Source organism: Thamnophis elegans, chromosome 3, assembly GCF_009769535.1.
Source record: "Thamnophis elegans isolate rThaEle1 chromosome 3, rThaEle1.pri, whole genome shotgun sequence".
NCBI classification, from domain to species: domain Eukaryota; kingdom Metazoa; phylum Chordata; class Lepidosauria; order Squamata; family Colubridae; genus Thamnophis; species Thamnophis elegans.
This window is the reverse complement of record NC_045543.1, coordinates 133,357,189-133,379,829: the sequence shown is the minus strand read 5'-3', so window position 1 is coordinate 133,379,829 and position 22,641 is coordinate 133,357,189. Positions and strand designations below refer to the sequence as shown.

Sequence of the window (22,641 nt, the reverse complement as noted above, 5' to 3'; positions counted from 1 at the left end):
GGACAGTTTTTAAGTGAGTTTTGCCCAGTGGTGGGATTCAATTCTTTTTACTACTGGTTCTGTGGGCGTGGCTTGGTGGGCGTGGTGTGGCTTGGTGGGCATGGCAGGGGAAGGATACTGCAAAATCTCCATTCTCTCTCCATTCCAGGGGAAGATTACTGCAAAATCCCCATTTCCTCCCAATCAGCTGGGACTTGGGAGGCAGAGAATAAATGGGGGTGGGGCCAGTCAGAGGTGGTATTTACTGGTTCTCCAAACTACTCAAAATTTCTGCTACCGGTTCTCCAGAACTGGTCAGAAACTGCTGAATACCACCTCTGGTTTTGCCCCATTTTATGACCTGCCTTGCCACTATCATTAAGTGAATCACTGCAGATCTTAAGTTAATAACATGATTATTAAATGAATTTAGCTTTCCCATTGATTTTGCTTGTTGATTTTGCAACAGGTTATCACATGACCCAGGGACACCGCAACCATCATAAATATGAATATCGGTTGCAAGCACTTGAATTTTGATTACGTGAGCATTGGGATGTCACAACAGTTTTAAGTACAAAAAAAAATGGTCATAAATTACTTTTTTCAGTATTGTTGCAGAGGTGGTATTCAGCCAGTTCTGACAGGTTCTGGAAAACCGGTAGCGGAAATTTTGAATAGTTCAGACAAATGGCAAATAGGCTGGCCGCGCCCCTGCTGCCACCCACCCTCCCAGCTGATCTTCTTTTGTTGTCCTGAACAGGAGAACGGACCTGGAAAGCAGGTTAGTGGGGTGGGGAGGGAATGGGGACTTTGCAGTAACCTTCCCCCAGAAATGGGGAGGGAATGGGGATTTTGCAGTATCCTTCCCCTGCCATGCCCACAAAGCCATGCCATGCCCACAAAGCCACACCCACAGAACCGGTAGTAAAAAATTTTTGAATCCCACTACTGTATTGTTGTAACTTTGAAGAGTCACTAAATGAATGGTTGTAGGTCAAGGACCATTTGCAACATCTTCATTGAGTTGGGGCTTGAAGAAACTTTTTCTTGAGAGAACCTCTACCTCCACTAAACTCAAAGGGACATTCCTCTTTGCAGGACAAATGCCTTCAGAGAGACCATCTTTTGATGCTATTCCACCTGTACCCAATTTACCCGCCCGAGTGTTGACTGTTGAATGCAAGTTGTGTTTTATTATTTTATTCTGTTCACATATTGTTTGTCTTTTGGTATTGCACCCCCTTCCCTGTGATTGTAAGCCGCCCTGAGTCCCCTCAGGGAAAAGGGTGGCCTATAAATCCTAATAAAATGTCAAATGTCAAAAAAAAAAATGTCAAAAAAAAATGTACAGTGCTCATCTGAAGGTTACCTCAATTTGTATTCCATCAGCAATGGAAGATATTTGTCTCTTGAGCAGATTAGGGCTTTTGCTTAATTTTACTAAGATTGGGTCTTAAATTGCGGGGTTAGATTTTTGTGCTTTTTATATATTGTAAGCACTTTTGAGCAACTCTGCTTTCAGAAGGGGAAAAGCAGGGGATTTGTTAAATAATAAATAAATGTTAAATAATAAATGAATAAGGCCAGAAGATTCCTTCCCCTTCTGACACCACTCATTGATGGTAGATAAACACCACATTCAGCAGGCATTTCTACACTGCGGGCTGGAATGGAATTAAGAAATGTAAATTTCAAAATAGATATTCCATGGATTCTACAATTATATGTCTGAATCTTAGTATAACAAATATTTCTTTTAAAATAATTGTATTGAGTTGTTGTTGTTGTTGTTAGTTGTGAAATCATGTCCACGACCCCATGGACAACATTCCTCCAGGCCTTCCTGTCCTCTACCATCCTCTGGAGTCCATGTAAGCTCACACCTACTGCTTCGGTGACTTCATCCAGCCACCTCATTCTCTGTCATCCCATTCTTCTTTTGCCCTCATTCGTTCCCAGCTCTTCTCCTGTGAGTCCTTCCTTCTCATTAGGTGGCCAAAGTATTTGAGTTTCAGCTTCAGGATCTGGCCTTCTAAAGAGCAATCAGGGTTGATCTCCTCTAGGACTGACCGTTTTGATCACCTTGCAATCCACAGGACTCGCAGGAGAATTGTACTGAATTAGAACTCTTAATTCTAGTATAATTTAAGCCTGCAAAACTATACATACCATGTCCTGAAGATTGCTCCTCCTCATAATAGCAGACGGGCTGAGAGAATGGGCTACTGTCTCAGAACAAGTGATGGAGGTCTATGGAGATTCTCAGTCATCCAGGTCATGGTTGTCCCAAATGCACTTTTTTCAAGAGGCAACTGGACTATCTTGTTTTTTCTCCTTTGAAGATGTTTCATTCTTATCCAAGAAGCTTCTTCAGCTCTAACTGGATGGTGGGGAATGGAAGGATTTATACACCTGGTCAATTGCATTCTTTTAGAGAGTCATTGAGGCCACTTGGAGGTTTATTTGTGTCATCAGGGTCACCTGAGTGGTACAAATGGGTGTGGAGACTTCTTCCAACTGTTGAAAGGAGTGTGTTGTAGACTAGAGATAGATGATGCTATATCCCTCCCCTCCCCCCTCTCCCTCCCCCCCCGAGAGAGGATTGTACAGTTTTGACATAGCTGTCCTCTGTGACCCTAATTGAGTTTCTTAGTGTGCAATAATTATACTACACCATGTTTCAACCTATTCTCCAAAACACCATAAGGTGGAAAAAGTAGCACTGCTAGCCTTATTAGAATGGTAGCATTGCCCTTGGTCCTCTAGCCTTCTGGTTAATTTTCACATGACTAAATTTATTCATCTAAAGTTCTAGCAATTTGATTCAAATATGTGAGGATGGGAACTGTTATGTCTAAGAATGACCATTTAGTTTTCAGTGTAAGACAGTGTTTCTCAATTTTAAAATGTAAAGACTTCAATGGGGGCTAGCAGCTGGAAAATGTCTGGAAGTTGAAGTCCATACATCTTAAAGTTGCCAAGGTTACTAAGAAACACTGGTATAAAGAAAGGTGCAGAAGCAATGAATTGGAATGACTTCATTATGATGGTTTGTTGGATAATCAGCTATATGTTTAGACTGGATTTAGCATGTTTGTCCTTCCCAAGGACCTGGGATAGGCATATGAGAATGTATGATGGTGTTAAAAGTATTGTTGCAGGATGTAAGCTGTTGTGAGTAAAACTGCATTTTGCAATTGATTGTCAATGCTGATGGTGTTCAATTGGTGCTCCAGTTGGTTTTGGGATTGCACCCAAGGTTGCTATTATTATACAATTGTATCACAGCGGCCAGTTGTTTCGCCGGATTTGGCATTGGTTACTAGTCGGGCCCCACCCAGGGGCCTAGGACGTCGTAACGTATTTTCGTAATATGCGTGCAGATCCAAGCAGTGCAGCTTTTTGCATTTGACTGATGGTGATTTTGTCAATTTTTAACTGTTTTAAATGTAATTCCAGTGCTTTTGGAATAGCACCCAGTGTGCCAATTACCACTGCTGGTTTGTGCCATAGTCGTTGAATTTCGATTTTTAAGTCCTGGTATTTTGCAATTTTTTCATGTCCCTTCTCGGCGACCCTGCTATCACCTGGTATTGCGATGTCTATGATTGTGACCTTATTTTTCTCAACCAGTGTGATGTCTGGTGTATTATGCACCAGTATTTTGTCGGTTTGTATACGGAAATCCCACAAGATCTTGACCATCTGATTTTTGGTGACTTTTTCAGGCTGATGTTCCCACCAGTTTGTTGCTGTTTTAATATTATAATTTTTGCACAAATTCCAATGGATCATTTGTGCTACTGAATTGTGCCGCAATTTATAATCAGTCTGTGCGATTTTTTTACAGCAGCTGAGTATGTGATCAACAGTTTCATCAGCTTCTTTGCAAAGTCTGCATTTGGCATCATCAGAGGATTTTTTTATTTTGGCCTTAATGGCATTTGTGCGGATAGCTTGTTCTTGCGCAGCCAGGATTAGTGACTCTGTTTCTTTCTTTAATGTACCTGTTGTTAACCATAACCAAGTTTGTTCTTTGTCCCCTTTATCTTTTATTTTTTCCAGAAATTGGCCATGTAGTGCTTTGTTCTGCCAACTCTCCATTCTTGATTTTATCACATCTTTTCTGTATTCTTGTTTCGTCTGTTGGGCCTTCAGTAGATTTTTGTTCTTTACTTCGATTAATAGATGTTCTTGACTTTCTTTTAAATAATCAGCCAGTGCATGTTTTTCTTCTTCAACTGTTTGCTTCACTTGTAATAATCCTCTGCCACCTGATTTTCGGGGCAGGTTAAGTCTATCAGTATCACCACGTGGATGTAAACTGTAGTGCATTGTCATTAGTTTCCTGGTTTTTCGGTCCAAAAGGTCCAAATCAGCTTGTGTCCAGTTAACTATACCAGCTGTGTATCTTATAACTGGTATTGCCCAGGTATTTATGCCCTTGATTGCATTTCCACCATTCAATTTAGATTTCAAAATTTTCCTAACTCTGTTGGTGTACTCTCGCCTGACAATAGCTTTTACTTCTCCATGCTTGATGTTATCCAACTGCAGAATGCCTAAGTATTTGTAGGCTTCATTTTCGTTGCATTTAATTAGTTGGCCATTGGGCATTTCAATTCCCTCACATGCAGTGATTTTGCCCCTTTTTATGGATACAGTGGCGCATTTTTCCATGCCAAACTGCATTGAAATATCGGTGCTGAATACTCGGACTGTATTTGTCAATGATTGGATTTCTATTTCTGAATTTCCATAGAGTTTCAAATCATCCATATATAGTAAATGCGAAATTTTTTCAGCTTCTTTGGCTGTTTGGTAGCCTAATTTCATTTTTTTTAAGATTACTGATAGTGGGATCATCGCGATGATGAAGAGAAGAGGTGAAAGTGAATCACCCTGGAAAATTCCTCACTTGATATTAACCACTCCGTAGATCTCATTCCCTACTGCTAACTCAGTTCTCCATTGTTTCATCGCCTTTTCAGTAAAGGATGTAATATTTTTGCTAATGCCAGTTGTTTCTAAGCATTTTATGATCCAACTATGTGGCAGTGAGTCAAATGCCTTTTTGTACTCAATCCAGACCATATTCAAGTTCGTGTTTCTGTTCTTACAATTTTCTAATATCATTTTATCAATTAGGAGCTGATCTTTTGTGCCCCTGCTCCTTCTTTTGTTGCCTTTTTGCTCTACTGGAAAGATGTTGTTTGTTTCCAAATAATCCATCATGTTATCTGCAATAATGCCTGTGAGTAATTTGAAGGTTGTTGGCAAGCATGTTATTGGTCTGTAGTTTTCAGGTGTTGTTCCTTTAGTTGCATCTTTCTGAATCAAGTATGTTTTTCCAGTTGTCAACCATTCATCAATTTGGCCCTTTTGTAAAATTTCATTCAGTTGCCTGGCCAATATTGCATGTAAACTGGTCAGATATTTGAGCCAGAAACCATGTAATTGGTCCTTTCCAGGTGATGTCCAATTCTTTACCTTTTTTACTCGATTTTTGACCATCTCAGTTGTTATTTCTAATACTTGCATTTGTTTGTTGCCAATGCTTTTCTCAAAGTCATGTATCCACTTTGCTTCTTTATTGTAGTCCTTTGCATTTTCCCACAATTCTTTCCAGAATTCAACTGTGACCTGCTTTTCTGGTTTTTCACTTTTGGTGTCACCATTCACATTAAGACTTTGATTAAAAACGCCGTTGGTTTAATCAAAATTGCTGATTTTGTTTATATTGGATGATTCGTGCCTCATATCTTTCAATTTTTCTAGCTATTGCTGTTATCCGCTGTTTTACAATCTCTACAGCTTCATTGATGTTTCTTGTATCCAATCTATATCTTCCGATTAGCCGATCTATGGTTTTGTTGTTTTTAAGCCGTTGCTCATGCATGTTCTTTAAGTTACTAGCATCTGCCCTTAATTTTTTGACTTTTTGTTCTAATCGGATTTTCCACTTTGGCTTTGATGCTTTTTCTGTTGTGTGACTAGGTACTTTGATTTTAATGCCTAATTCATTAGTGACTATTACAGCTGCGCTGTACATTAACTGGTTCATTTCCAAGATGGATCCCGGTTCAATTGTTGAAAACACCGCATTAACCATTTTCATGATGGGGGTCAAAATTTTCTTAGGCACAGTTGTTAGTGATGGTAAACGTTGCCTTTCCTCATTAAGCAGAAAATGCTCCATGATCTTATCCTTCAATTCTTTTTGTGTTTGAGTTAGTTCATCAGTTGGTTCAGTGATTACTGGTTCTAGTGGTGGTGGTGTTATTTTCTCCTGAGAGCTTCTTCTGGGAGTTCTACTATAATGTCTTTAGTTGTGTCTTGAATATCAGATATTTCTGCTTGTGATATTGTTTTTTTGGTTTTGCAATTTGCCTGAATTTCCTCAAGTTCAACTTCACTAAACACTTTATTCCGTATAATAAATCCCCTTTGATCTGCTAGTTGTTGTTCACTAACATTTGAATCTGGATATTTGTTGTTTCCATAATTCATACATTCGCTTTAAATAACCTCTTTTTTCTGGCTCTGAGTTGTAATAACAGGCCATTATGGCACGTTTTTCATCTGCACTATATTTTTGTCATTTTGTTTGCTGGTCCACTTGTAGCCCACTTGTCGATGGATGTCCAGGGACCCCAACATCCGCCACGGCCCTTGTTAACCCGTGTGACGACCGATGCGGTATAAAATTTTTATTCGTTTCTTTCACCATATTGTATGGGTTGGCGGGTATTTTTTATGGGGCCAGGTTGCCAACCTGACCCCAACCCTCCTCCTTTCTCATCCGGGCTTGGGACCGGCAATGGCGGAGTTGTTGTTGTTATCGTCATCATCATCATCATCATCATCATCATCATCATCATTATCTTTATTCATTAAATATGAAACTCAGTCAACTGAACATTCAAAAATCCACCACAATATCATTGCTAATAGTTGATACAGATTGCTGCCAACGTTGTAGGTATCAACCAAGTACCTTCTTAAGATGTACGATGTTCCAAGTAGCGCAGTTTTTTACAATTCCGTTAGTGTTACTGCAGGAAGCTGCAATTTTTTTGTTGTTGTTGTTATTATTAGTATTTATTTACTTTTATTTGCTTCCCATCTCACAGATTGAAAAGAGACTTACAATAATATAAAATATACAAATATCCAACCAATATAATATATTCCCCTTATAATTCTATAGCCAACCATGGAAGTTCATAAGCCTTGTAGCTTTCTAGACTGTGGACAACTATATGAATCATATGCTTCACAGATTTTTGGGAACTTTTCTTGAATTGCACTAGACAAGCAATGTTCAGATGCTACTTAAGGATTGTATCCAACCTGTCAATTGCATTTTAGTTTCAAGGAAGAACTAAGGTCATCAAAAAAAGATTTTCAAGATCCATCATACAGCTACAGGTTCAAGGAATTATGAACCTGTTCTTAGAATCACATTCTGATAAGGAAACACATCTCAGATCGAGCCATTTCCTGAATTCTCAGGGCTAAAATTTGTTTGTTTGTTTTTAATTGGGTGCAGACTACCAAACTGCTCCATACTAGCCTTCTTGGTCACAATCCAGGGGAATCTCCGGTTTGTAAATATGTATTTGGCCTGTGTAGAGCCCTTTGAATTTTTGAGAAGATATTCTATATAATTTGTTTAATCTTCACTTTGACAAAAGGGTTTCACTAGATTTGTGGTGATGTCATCATCAAATATGGGTTTGATTAGAAACATGGTCTGTCTTTTCATATGATCCATCCTTACAAATTTCCTATTATTGACCAATTTATTTTTCTTGCTGCCCAACCTGTGCATCTCAATCTTACTGATAGAGTGAAACATCATAACTAGCTTATTATACAGAACATATTTAGCTGATACTAGCTGGATACCCATGCTTGCAACTATGTGATTGGACTTTGCAGGAGAAATTCATTTCACAGTCCATTGGATCAGTGACGGTCGGTGATTCGAATACATAGGGAAATATCGTTCCTGCCACTTTGAGTTCGGAAGCAATTCCATAGGTGGAGGGCATAGACATTTTGGTGAGGTAATGATGTTTAGTATACTAAGAAGCCCCAGACCACTGCTGAATGAAGCAGTGGAATGTCAGCCATTTTGCACTGAGGTAACGGAGTGTTTGAGGCAACTGGTAGTTGGAACAGAGTTCTTTTCAGGTGGGGAGGGGAAGTAGAACTCCTTAGTATCAGAACGTTTTACTGTATAAAAAATACTAATGATCTGATGGTCATTTCGAAAAATCCTTTCTTAGCAAGCACCTAGAAGCCAAGAGGAACATACGTGCCAAATTTCAAGTTTGTAGGCTTTACGTTTCTGGAGATTTCGTGATGAGTGAGTGATACTTGGTTTTTATATATATAGATTATGAGATACCAAATGATTGTTCCTTTTGGAGGAAGGTTTCATTTATGTCATGCATAGCATTTCCCAGATAGAAAGAGAAGGTAAAAGTAAGTCTAACTCACATCCTTGTGTGTCTGATCAGACTTAGCCAAATCAAGTATCCAACTTAATTCAGTTCATCAACTGATATTCAGAAATCTCAGCTCATTATTAGGCAATTTGAATCAACCTATATCAATATCACTACAGAGTTGGTGGATTCAATGGGAAAGATAATGTTGACCATTGCAAATAAAGGATAAATTGATAAAACTAACTTCCACTCCCTTATCTTCACTAAAGCAGAACGTTCATGCTCATAGTATTCAAAAAAATTCGGGCTGCAAAGCTACAACTAAACAATATTGAATGTGATGGTACTTCCAATAGTTATTTCTAACTAAATTTGTAAAGATCTATTTTAACTTTTTTTTTTTTTTTGCTGTACGATGTGTCCTTAGTTCTTCTTGTAATGTACTCAGGCATGTGGCTGATAATTTATGTTCACAGGGACGGTTCCACCACTTACTGTGCCACCACAGCTCATTATTGTACCGTAGTAAGTATATCCTTTAACAGGAGGCGTGGTGGCTCAGTGGCTGGAAGGATGTTGGAGAAGGTCTCTATATTCTGGCAGTTTGAGTCCTAGCACTGCAGAGTAGAGGTAGCAATAGCAATAGTTAGACTTATATACCGCTTCATAGGGCTTTCAGCCCTCTAAGCGGTTTACAGAGTCAGCATATCGCCCCCACAGTCTGGGTCCTCATTTCACCCACCTCGGAAGGATGGAAGGCTGAGTTAACCTTGAGCCAGTGAGATTAGAACCGCTGAACTGCAGATAACAGTCAGCTGAAGTGGCCTGCAGTACTGCACCCTAACCACTGCGCCACCTCGGCTCGGGTACATGAACTCCCTGTTATTTATGTACTGTATGGCACTCCCAACTCTATAAAAGGGGAGCAGCTAGGCTGGTATTCCGTATATCACCCAGGACACCCAGCCCTAATCTTTCCAATTTGATGGACTGGTGAGGAAGGAGAGAGAATTGTTCCATGTGAGCGGCAGGAAACGGAGCTTCGCATACGAGTGCAAACTTCTGCTGCTCATGCAAATGGAGTTGCACATGCATGTCACAGGTGGTATTCTACAGGTTCAGACCGGTTCTTCCGAACCAGTAGTGGAAATCGCAGGTGGCCCCGCCCACTCCCGCCGGCTCTATGGCATCCCATTTAGGCACTTTCTTCACCAAAAGCGCATCCGTGGAAGGCTGTCCACATGGCGGAGGCTTGTGAACCGGTAGGGAAGGTAAGTCAATACAGAGGAGGTTCCTACCGGTTCAGCCCGTTCGGCCGAGTAGGTAGCAACTCGGCTGGCTACGCCCCTGAACTGGTCCTATCGGCGGTGCAATAGGCCATGCCATCTTGGTTTTTGCTTTTGCGTATGCGCAGAAGCATTTTTACCTACTGTGCATGTGTGCATAGCATGCATCAACCACACACACCTGAAGTGCATGTACCCCAAAGCATGCGCCCCACCAAAGCACGTGTGCCCCCAATGCATGTGCGCCCCCAAAACACGTACACCCTCACAGCATGTCCCTGAACCAGCAGTAGAAGAAGCCGGAACCCAGCCCATAGTCAATACCACCCAATAAATAAATAAATAAATAAACTCAACTGAAAACTGATGCATGTACACTCACACACCCCCTTGTGTGTGGCCCAGTTCTAAACAGGCCATGGTAGTGGGCTGCAGCCTGAGGGTTGGGGATGCCTGACCCAGAAAATGCCTATAGGAATTCAAAGCACTTGCCACCTCCTTCAGGACAGCAAAAGCTGAAAAACACTTCCGGGGGGCAAAACTATGGCATTCCTAATATTAGTGAGTGTGGGGTGGCTATGGGAAAGAGACACAGCTGTTCATCCTGAACCTACATATACAGATTGTACAATCCCATGTTACAATCTAGTTTACCTGGATGGTACTTCTTGCAAGTTGCAGGCACTCCTCAATTTACTGTACAACCATAATTGGGATCAGATTTTTTTTTATTAATAATATTTTTTTTATTTTTCTCTGTCAAATTTATTCACAAATATACATTCTTATAATTGCTATTAATATTTATCTATTCATCATTAATCTTTATTATTATTTTCTTACAAATATATAGAAATACAGTTTTGGTGAATTTCTTGCTACCCCATGTCTCCATCTTATTTTGCAAAAACCTTGCTCCTTCTATCTTTTCAACCTCCCTTCTCTTCCTTCTTCTTTCCTCCTCTCCTTCCCCCTTTCTTCTTCCCCTCTCTTCCCCCCTCCTCCTCTCTTCTCCTCCTTCTTCTCCTCTCTCCTACTCTTAATTCCTCTCCCTTACTCCCTCTGCTTTACCCTTTCTTCCTTCCCCTCCTCAAATTGGGATCAGAATTTTCATTGCTTCAGCAAGGCAAGTGAGTCACCTCCAATTTTATGACCCTTTCTGCTAGGGTTGTTAAGTTGATAACTGCAATTGTTAAGGGTATCATGTGGTTGTTAATTAAATCTGGCTTCTCCCATTGACTATGCTTGTCAGAAGCTGGCTGGGAAGGTGGCAAATGATGATCTCATGAACTTAGGACTCTTCAACCGCTGTAAATACATGTCAGTTGCCAAGCCCAAATTTTGATCACGTTGACTGTGGGGATGCTGCATTGTTTGTAAGTGCGAGGCCCAGATACAGGTCACATTTTTCAGAGTCATTGTAATTTCAAATAATTGCTAAATGATTTATTGTAAGTTGAGGACTTGTTAGGCACAAGTAATCAGGAGTAGGAGTCAGATTCAAAGCACTAAAAGTTTGTTCCTTACTACCTCTGCACAAGAATCTGATCTACTAGCAGTCAAGCCAAGTGGATGTTGGATAAAGTCAACAGAATTCACGAGGGGAGGGGGAAAGACTTGGGTCTCTTGTGGGAATGCAAAAACTCTAAATTTATTATGCATTTGACCCAGTGGTGGGATTCAGCCAGTTCGCACCTATTCGGGAGAACCGGTTGGTAACTTTCTAAGTAGTTCAGAGAACCGATTGTTGGAAGAAATCTCCTTTTGTTTTTTTCCACTTTACAGGGCTAATCCTGTAAGGAAGGCAGGAAGGAAACATTCTAGTGTTGTTTCTAGCCTAATCTTTATTGACCTGCTTACAGAAACTGCCTCTCCGGTTAACCCTTATTACATTGTAACTGCTAAGGTCCATCGACCTGAGTGACCTTGAGTTGGCCACGCCCACCCAGTCACATGACCACCAAGCCCCACCTACCCAGATGGTCATTAGGGCAGACAACCGGTTGTTAAATTATTTGAATCCCACCACTGCTTTGACCCCACCCTTCTGCCTCAGCTTGCTCATCTCCTAAAGCAGTGGTTCTCAGTCTGTGGTTGTGGACCACTGGGAGGGGGCCACGATGTCATGGGGGGAGGATCTGCAAAGGCTTGAAGAAATGTTGCAATTTAAATCTTGAGTTACGTCTTGGGAGTCCATGGTCACAAAAGGTGTTGAAGGGAGTCCGTGTTGAAGAAAAGGTTGAGAACCACTGTTCTATAGCACTATCTGTAACCACGTATATTTGGTATTAACTAAAATATATTTAAAAATTGCAGATAATATCCACAGTCTGTATTATTAATCATTTCAATCAGAAGAGACCCTAATGATTCTTCAATTTGCAAAGACTAGTTACCATAACAGGGGTGTCAAACTCAAGGCCCGCAGGCTGGATGCAGCCCATGAAGTGCTTAAATCTGGCCCTCAGGCCAGCCTGGAAATAGCAAAGGACTGGCCTGCACTGCCTCTGGTAGCCAAAATAGGCCATGGGAGCATGTGCCTCCCCCCATGCTCCATTTTCAGCCTGGATAGTGTCCTATGGCACTTTGCTGGCCAAAATGGGACACAAGGGGTCTCATGTGCCCTATTTTGGCCAGCAGGATGCTGCTGGAGGTGTCCATCCTGTCTCCCCCCCCTCCGACCCCAAGGAGGAGGAGAATGCTGATCTGGCCCTTGAACAATCCAGTTTAACACCCCTGAGAGAGGTGGGTTTCAGCCGGTTCAGCCCAGATTGGGTGAACCAGTAGTGGAGGTGGCGGGAGGCTCTGTCCACCCGCTCAGATTCATGCGCAGAAGTGCATCACAGATGTACAAGTGAACCGGTAGTAAAAAAATGGAAACCCACCACTGACCACTGACCACTGACCTAGACTCTAGTTTCCTTGGCATTTTCCCGTGTATAATTCAGCTCTGTGGCTTCCTATACACGCACTGATCCTTGTCTTCTTCTTTTGTCTCCCTCTTTCCTTCCCCAAGCATGCAAACGCAAAGAGCAAGAACCAAACAAAGATAGGAACAACTCCCAGAAGAAATCTCGTCTGGTTTTCACTGATCTCCAACGCAGAACACTTTTTGCCATTTTCAAAGAGAACAAACGTCCATCGAAAGAAATGCAGATCACCATCTCACAACAGCTGGGCTTGGAACTTACTACGGTCAGTAACTTCTTCATGAATGCTAGGAGGCGGAGTCTTGAGAAATGGCAGGATGATCTGAGCACCGGGGGATCCTCGGCAACCTCCAGCACTTGTACCAAAGCATGATCAAAGAACCGAATCTGAATTGGGCACAACTCAACTAATATCTATTTAAAAGGAACGGATTCTTAACGGGGCCCTTCACTGGTGATTTGAAAGCACAATTCTCTTAAACCGTAATACTACTTTGCAACACGGGGCATTCAGTTTAATTTAATTCAGATGAGAATTAGGCTTTGGGGGTTCTCTCTGTCTGTCTGTCTTTCTTTCTTTCTCGTGCAGGTCAAAAATATATTCCAGGCAGACTAAGCATGTCAGAAACAGGAGGTGCTCTCTCATGCCTTAGATCAGGGGTGTCCAACCTTGGCAACTTTAAGAGCTGTGAATTTCAAGTCCCAGAATTCCCCAACCAACATGGCTGGCTGGGGACTTCTTGGAGTTGAGGCCCACAAGTCTTAAAGTTGCCAAGGTTGAACACCCCTGCCTTAGATTAACTCATAGATGGTGTGATAGAGCCAATCAAAGTTCATTATCTTTGGGGCCATAAGGAGCAGCCAACAAAATGGCACCTAATTGAACAGATTTCTCACTATCGAAGGTTCAAACCCAGCTGACCCCATCCATTTTCTAAACACTTAGATTCTCCACACTCGTATACCAAAGCAAACAAACATGGAAATAAGCAAATACTGAGCACAAATGTTAACTAGACCTAAGAACACTGGGTTGTACTTTAGAGACTCAATATTTTTCAGTATCATCCAACTTAGCCTATGTGGGCTTTTTTCTTAAAAAAAAAAAAAGAATTGTGTCTAAGGACAAGGATCAAAGATTTGGTTCCCAGAAGCCAAATTATCAAGCACAAAAGCAATAGATGTAAACAGCTGTGGGTTGTTTGCCTGTTCTTCTAGGACGTGCTCGGAGTCAGGAGGGGGTTGTTAGTGAACATGTTGGTTTCAAGCACACTTTTGCAGGTTTTTCACAATTTCTATGTGTACATAGTGCAGACTCACACTCAGGAAGCCCGTTTAGATGCTACCACACAAAGAGCAAATGCAACAAAGATCTATGTGTTGTTGTTGTTGTTTTTTAAAAAAACCACCAAATCATTAATTTCACCATGCCATTATTATCGAAGTAGATTAAGGATATCTCTTTTTTTGCCACATAATTTTTATATTTCTATTAGTTGGTGTTTCAGCAGGAAAAAGAAACAAACGCCTTCAACTGTCTCTTACCATGGGCGCACTTCCTTTAAAAAGTGTGGTCCAAGCCTGTTCCATGGACGAAAAAACCATCTCCATTTATCACTTCATGTCAGAGAAATGCAACACTACCAAAGATGCAGGAGACTGCAAACCAAAGACCATCATAATGTCTATATATCCTTATCTCATTGCCATTTTGTTGTCATTGTCGATTTTGTCAGATCTTGCATACATTAGCCAACAATGTTGGTCAAACTATGGCTCTTTCAGCCCACCTTCCCAGAGAGCTGAAAGAGATGTAGTTTCTCGAGTGAAGTAGCAATGCTAACTTTTAATCGCACTAGGGTACCGTGCTCACCTACCGATGCATAAACACTATTGTCCTCATCAGAATTCCTCTGGTCACACAATGTGCACATTTACCAGTGAATAGCCCCTTTCCTTCAAACACCACTTGAGTGTTTATTAGCAAGCCAAATGCTGTAATGATCCTTTAAAGACACTTGAGACTCTTTTATGTACTACTTAATCGAAACCAAAGAAACTTTTTCTGCACCTATTTCTTCTGCAACAAACTGTTCCGTTTAAGGGGAAAAAATAAAATAAAAGAAAGAAATGAATAATAATTAAAAAAAAACAAACCAAACCAAACAAGGAAACACGTCAGGAAAAAAAAAATAAACCAATGATAACACACTGTGTTTTGACAGACATCTTGGTACATTTTTAGGAAGCAGAGTTCAAAGAAAGGGTTGACAAGAAAGGAAACGAATGGAAAAGCCAACAGGATTGCTGCTTCATTTGACAACTCAGTAATCTTAAAGTTGAAGATTGTCTTTAATTTGTGCCTATGCAGTTTTTTCAAAAGAACAAGGAACAGAGCAACCGAAACCTCAACAGCTACAATACCAAAGAATGAGGATTTCTCACAACTTTTAGTTCAGTTCATTCTCTCCCCTTGCACAGCGAATAATGCTTTTAGCACCATTGATCTGTGTGAAGGTAAATGGTTTATGTTTCTTTTGAGCAACAACAAACCAACACACACAAAAGGGATTACTTTTAAAGTTCTTTTCTTGTTTTTATTTTATTTTTCCTAGTTTCTGCTCCCACATGGAATCTTCTCAGGATTCCATGAACTCCAAGTATAAGATGTTGGGATACTAAACTAAATCTGATGTAGGAAGGAAAACTTCATCAGTCAAATGTTAATTTTGAATCAAGAGGGCTATGTGATTTTTTATGCTTTTGAAAATGTTCATCTAAGGGTTGGGGATTGGAGGAAAAAGTATTATCAATGTAGAAGAAATTATATTTGTATTTGTTGATACAGGAATATGTTGGAAAGGAGCCTCACATCATACAATCTGGCCAGGTAACAATTATAGGTAGCCCTCAACTTACAGCCACAATTGAGTTCAAAATTTCCATTGCTAACCAACACAGTCATTAAGCAAGTTGTGCCCAATTTTGTGGTCTTTTTTTTGCCACCGTTGTTGAATGGATCGCTGCACTTGTTAAGTTAATCATGCGTTTGATAAGAGATCCCCAACTTCCCCCATTGAGTTTGCTTGTCGGAAGCCAGCTGGGGAACATTACACATGGTGATTACATAACCCTGGGATGGCGCAACTGTCATAAGTGCATGCCAGTGGCCAAGTACCCAGATTCTAATCACATGACCATGGGGATGCTGCAAAGATTGTAAGGTGAAAAATGATCATAAGTCACCTTTTTTTCCCAGTGCTGCTGTAATTTCAAACTAAATGAATGGTTGTTGATTGAAGGCTACTTGTAGTTGTTCAGACAGTTTGACTTAGTAATTCATGTGATTCATATACTATTGAGACATGAGTACAATCTAGGGCCTTCCTGCTAGATCAGTGCATCCCTGGAAAATCATGCTTCCCTTCTTAAGCTATTTCAATTTATACCCTATTTCCCCATTCTACCATATTCCCGTCTTGCCTAGCACACCTGTATCATAAGAACTCAGCACTGTTCAGTTCCCATCTCACTGACCTCCAGAACTCAACCTATAACAGTCAAGGATGTTAGCCTTTACTTGTTTCCCCCAAAATAGGACCTCCCCAGATAATAAGCCCAATCGGGCTTTTGAGTGCATGTGCTAAAATAAGCCCTCCCCTGAAAATAAGCCCTCCCCGAAATATTGCAACGCATCAGAAGCCATCAGGTGACCACACTCATTGCCTCCTGCACCTCAAAAATAATAAGACCTCCCTGAAAATAAAGTCAAGTGTTTATTTCAGGGATCAAAATAAGACCCTGTCTTATTTTTGGGGAAACACAGTAATAAGCCTATAAACTTTGTTCTGAAAATCCAGAATCCCGGCTGCTCTTTCTAACTCATAATATGGATCTGCTGATGTGATTTTTTCCCCATCATCTAGAACATACAGAAACATACTTGCAAGGCTCTGTTATTATAGCCCATCTCCATAAAATCAGTTTTAATCTTCCCAAGGAGTTGATTTTCAGAACTGATCTATCTAATGGGGTTGACACAAATCTTGCAAGTTTGATTGTGCCCTATCGCCTTCTCCTTCTTATACACCAGTGAATCAAGGAGGCTTCTGCCTGAGCGATTTCTGAATGTTATCTCATTGTTCTGGACTTTTTTAAAAAAATATATTCTATCTGCTTTTGCCTAGGTAACAGTTCCTGCCTATTTCAGTCAAAGTCTTTCTTGCTTACTCTCTATGGATATGAAATTTAGAGTTTTCATATCCATAGAATAAACTGGATACAAGGGGCTTAAGAACAAAAAGGTGGAGTTTGCTTCCTATTATACATGATGTTTTGGAGCAATAAATTAAGAAAAATCAGAATTTCAAAAATCTGTCCCTAGGAAAGAACATGGCAGACTCAGTTTTTTTCAGTGGAAATCTAGCCATTTTGCTAATATTTATCTGCATATAAGTACAACATACATACATATATACATACATACATACATACATACATACATACATACATACATACGATGATTCATATTATCTCGATATACGTAACATGGATATTCTGAACTGTTCAAGACATATTGACACTATGCTTGAATTAGAATCTCCACATAAAAGAACATCCCAATAAATCTGCTTGTACCTGTGAGGGGAAGAGAGAGTCATTTCAGATCTAAGCTTTTCATGGGAAAAAGGTAGAAAAGCTATCCACAGTCTTCAGTTCTCTACTGGTTTTTAGGTTAGCTATAATAAACAGAATTCCTGCCGCAAAAAAAATAATCATTTGAGAAGCCAACATATTACAGAGAACAAGGATGGGTATATTTGCTTTCCTCTAAGTGCTCATATGTGTTAGGTGCATTAAAAAGATCTAATAAAAAATCTAACCATTAAGCAGGAAATGAAGCTTTTGCTCAGCTAACCACGGATTTTGTTCTCATTAATTCACTCTTTATCCAATCTTTAGAGGAGCAGTGGGGACAAACCCCATCCCAAAATTGATCAGATCAATTAATACTTTTAGTTCATCCATGTTTTTAAACACCTTTTTCAAAGGACGATATAGAATATAGTCCTTGTTGTACATGGTAAGATTTATATTTTTTCAGTGTTATTTTAATGTTGCTCAAAACATAAGAGAGTAAGCCAGTCTGACTGAGATTTCTTAAAGTGCTTGTGGCAAGCACAGGACATTCATAATTTAACCAAAGGCAGGACCTGTTTCTGAAAACAAATAGGATTTTAAGATTACTTCAGCTTTGGTTTCATTACTTCAGCATTATGTTAAATCTAGGATTAGTGGTATGGAAGGTGGTAGGGATGTACATTTTTATGTAGAATGCATTTATATTTATTGTGCATGAAGACAGATAGGTAGAAGATAGATAGATAGATAGATAGATAGATAGATAGATAGATAGATAGATAGATAGATAGATAGATAGATAGATAGATAGATATTCACACATACAAACTGTAGATCCACCAGTAATCCTTACTACAGAGCAGTGTTTCTCAACTTTAGCAGTTTAAAATATAAGGACTTCAATTCCCATAATTCCTCCACCAGCTTGCTGGTGGAGCCCTGGTGGCAGAAAGCAGTATTGCAGGCTAACTCTGCCCACAGTCTGGAATTCGATCCTGACAGGAAACAAGGTTAACTCAATTCAGCCTTCCATCCTTCTAAGGTTGGTAAAATGAGGACTCAGATTGTTGGGGACAATATGCTGACTTTGTAAACTGCTCAGAGAGTGCTGTAAAGCACTATCAAGCAGTATATAAGTCTAAGTGCTATTGCTATTGCTTAAAGTTGAGGGACACTGATCTAGAGAAATGGTGATGTTATATCTAAGCCATCAATGCTAATGTTGAAGGAAATATATAATGAACCATTGCAGGTCCTAGTTAGAACCTGTGAGCTGGGCTCTGTTTATTCAGTCCAGAGGCATATTCTGGTTTTAATTATATATGAAAAGTATTAAAATTTAAAATCTTGTTGTAATCCCAATTTAGACAGTTCTTTTTAACCCACACAGAACCTTCCCAGTTATTCATCCTCTCTCTATCCATTACATTACAATCTAAACAGCTTCATCTGGCCCCTACTCTGGAATTATTTTATGTTCCCTTGTCCTGGTCAGTTATTGTCTGGTGCGGCTGCTTTCTTTGACAGTTTTACCTAACTATGGTTTTTTTTTCCCAGGCAGGAAGTCAAACAATAGCCAAGTACAAATGGGATTTTAGGAGATGGCGACGGTATTTTAAGCATGCTATGTGTCTGTATTGATTTAAGCATCTGTCTGCTTGCCTTGAGTACTGCCTATTTTATATGCTCTCTTTCTCAAAGGAATGATGGTGTAATAGTATCCCAACATCTCTTTTTACCTTTTATGCTTGGAGTTATTTTTCATGGGCACATCCAAGATGAATTCAACTTTCAAGAAACCTTGGATATTGTTTAATCATCTGTGGAGGAACAAAGAATGTGCTTGATTACTTCGGTTGAATAGCTTTATTCTCGATCTCTCTTAACTAAAGCTAAACCCAAAGACTATGAAGGACAAAACCAGCAAAATGTAACGCTCAGACTGACCTATGGGAATACAACCTCCTTTTCTTTTCTTTTCTTTTCTTTTTTTTTAAACCCAAAACCAACCAAGAAACAAGCAAAAAAGACAAGATGTAGAAATGACATAGCAATGGGGGAAAACACAAATTCTGCAGCTTCTTTCTCGCTTGTCAGCATATTTAAATATTTTGTGATCTTTCTAGATGACACTTGGCCTAGTATATATTTATTATGGGAATTATTATTATTATTTTCTTTGTTATCCTTTAAATGTTTTTGCCGGATAACTACAAAGCCTTTACTTCTGTCCTGATATGTTTGGGCTATATAACCCATTATATTTGTTGATCAGTTCTGAAATTTATTCTAATTAGATGGGGATTCAAAACCGAAGTCTTAGCTCTAGTTAAGCGTTCATTCCATATTATCATGAGAGGCAAACTCTCATACATATAAATGGTATATTTATAGTATACCATCGTATACTATAAATAAAGAGTTTTAGCTAGAGCTAAAACTGCAGGGAAGGGGGTCTAATTGATTGGTTTTGGTGATTATTTTGATGACATTCTTGTTTATTGTAGTTGCAATTCACCTGGATCTGCTCCTGAGCATGTGCCATTGAAATGAATGGATGTTCTACGTAAATATGTCTCAAATTTCAATGGGGCCTGTTCATCAGCATCTTTCAGGATTCTGCCTTTTATTTGCTAGAATTATTTTTTGCTTATTTAAAGAACTTAGAATTGTAGTGCATCCTAGATGCAAACTGAAAGTTAGCTCAGACATTTTATTTGGGGGCAAAAGGGAATATCGGTAAAGTTTCCAGATTCTGTTACAGTTTCAGGTTACCAAAATAATAATAATAATAGCAACAACAATAATAAAGTTACTAAGGAAAAGAAAAATCTCTCACATCCCTTTCCCCAAACTGAGGTATGTTTTATATATTTTAATCAATCTCAATACTTTATAAAATGATCAACCCTTAAGTTATTTAAATTAATTCCTCCTTTTCATCTCACTTAAAAGATAAAAGAAAAAAATAGTGAGGTATACCTTTTAATTATTATTATGGCACATAAATGCCTTCGTAATATAACTTATTTATTTAACTTATTCAGCATCTACTAAAGGTGCCCTTGTATAGTTTAGATTTTATTTTTTTTAATAAATCAATTTAAAGCACTACAATTTATTTGCTGTCAGAACAATAGAATTATTATTATTTCTTCTTCTTTTCTTTTATGGACAAGCACGGAATATTTTGTCTAAACTCTACATTCAGGAACAACAAGGGATTTTTTTTCTTTAAAAAAAAAAACCCAAACACTACAACACTTTGCCTGAACTTTGTGGCTTTTTAAAAACCTAAGCTGGGGGGAAAAAAGATATAAAATAACAACGAGCAAAAAAAAAAAAAAAAAAGTAGGTAATTTTAAAAAGAGAGAAACCCTTAAAGTAGCTGCTTCCAAGAATGAACTTTGTGTGTGTGTGTGTGTATGTAAAACAAACAAACAAAAAAAAAGGTTTAAAAAAAACAGGAAAAAGGAAAAAAAAACTTTCTATTTCTAGTGAGAACCAAAGAGGCTACCTCACTTGACTTTTCCATTTGTAATTTTAATCGTGTTGATGATACCAAAGATACCAAAGAATTCTTTCTCTGTGCGGTCTGCATCTTGCTTGTGCCCTTTATAGTTTTAACGTTTTCTCTTTTACATCCAGTATGTACAGCTGCAACTCAATTACTCACCCACCCACCCACCCCAAAAAAGAAAAACGTTAGAGGGATCCTGCTAATTCTGAAGGAGCTGATTTTTTTATTTTTATTTTTTTGTATTTAGCTTGGTCACTGCCCTTCCCGCCCTGTTCCCCTTCCCCTTCTGCCACAACCTATCAGCTTGATCTTAAGCACAGTCTTCAAGAAGAGAAATTCATTGTGATGCTCACCTTTTCACCTGGAGCCCTAGTGGTGCGGTGTTTAAAGTGCAGTATTGCGCCCTGGTGGTGCGGTGGTTAAAGTGCAGTATTGCAGGCTAACTCACTGTTCACTGCCAGGAGTTCGATTCTAACCTGCTCAAGGTTGACTCAGCTTTCTAGCCTTCCGAAATCAGTAAAATGATGGCCCAGATTGTTGGGGACAATATGCAAATAATGCTTGCATTGTAAAAATCACCCAGACAGTGCTGAAAAGCATTATGGGGCAGTATGTAAGCCTAACTGCTATTGCTACCCACTTTGAATTGGTTGATAGGGATGGGCATGCCATCCAGAAGCAATCCAAATAGTACGGATGAAAATGGGAATCCTTTGTGCAATCCCTAGTTGATATTTGAGTTAGCTCCTGTATTTTTGGCTAAATCTGGTTGGGGCCTTGACTGGGATTCCAAAAACTCTAGAGAAAATTTTGGAGCTGCTTAGAATGGGGAAAAAAACATGCTTGGTGGGTTCATGATTTTGGGGTTTCCACTCAAAAGATGTTGGGGAGAAAGGTCCTCTAATCTCACCCTAGAGAGCTGTAGTCAGACTCAGAGTAATAAGCTTGAGCTATAGGACCTGGGTATATACACTTCAAAGGGAACTGGTTTAAGAAGTTGCATGAACAGTCAACCAGTGGTGGGATTCAAATAATTTAATAACCGATTCTCTGCCCTAATAACCAGCTGGGTAGGTGGGACTCAGTGGTCATGTGACCGTATGGACATGGTCAACTCAACATCACTCAGGACGATGGGTGCTTTGCTTTAGCTGTTACAATGTAATAAGGGTTAACCAGAGAGGCAGTTTCTGTAAACAGGGCAATAAAGATTAGGCTAGAAACACCAGAATGTTTCCTTCCTGCCTTCCTTACAGGATTAGCCCTGTAAAGTGGAAAAAAACAAAAGGAGATTTCTTCCAATAACCAGTTCTCTGAACTGCTTAGAAAGTTAACAACCGGTTATCCCAAATAGGTGCGAACTGGCTAAATCCCACCACTGGATGTAATCAATGGATGTCCTTCAAACAGGTTCAGCTTCCACTCCAATAAGCCCAAACACTATAATCAAGAATGGAGGCTAGATATATTTAAGACCGCATCCACACTTAGAAGTAAATAGAATTAATTTCAATCAGTCATGTTTCGGAATATCCATGACTGGATAATTGGACTATATCTTATTTCAGTTTGTTCAAAGTGCTTTTATGTTGCACTGCACTCAGTCCATCTGAAAGTGAAGTTTAAGAGATAAAATTCTGGCAAAGGGAAACGCTTGGAGTGATTCACAACACTAGAATGAATAGGGAAGATCCAGCTGGCCATACATTTGCTCCCAGAATACATTCTGCAATTTTCGGGTTTTTTTTTAATTGCCAGTTGTTAAATTGTTAAACAAATCTCATTGAGGTTTTTTGGGAGATTTCAAAAGGTCCATGAACCCA

General features: G+C 39.5%; 1 protein-coding gene and 1 long non-coding RNA gene across 2 annotated transcripts in view; both read left to right on the top strand.

Moving 5' to 3' along the window:
- Positions 1–13,242, top strand: part of ONECUT2 (one cut homeobox 2) — a 96,713-nt gene extending 83,471 nt beyond the window's left edge. The window contains exon 2 of the mRNA XM_032214709.1: positions 12,744–13,242. Within this exon, the coding sequence (XP_032070600.1) occupies positions 12,744–13,030 (287 nt within the window). The 3' untranslated portion in view covers positions 13,031–13,242. The remainder of the gene's footprint in view (positions 1–12,743) is intronic.
- Positions 13,243–13,379: 137 nt separating this feature from the next.
- LOC116506794 lies at positions 13,380–20,984 on the top strand. The gene is made up of 2 exons (XR_004255067.1): positions 13,380–15,174; positions 18,856–20,984. It is a non-coding gene; the product is annotated as an uncharacterized LOC116506794 (long non-coding RNA).
- The last annotated feature ends 1,657 nt before the right edge of the window (positions 20,985–22,641 follow it).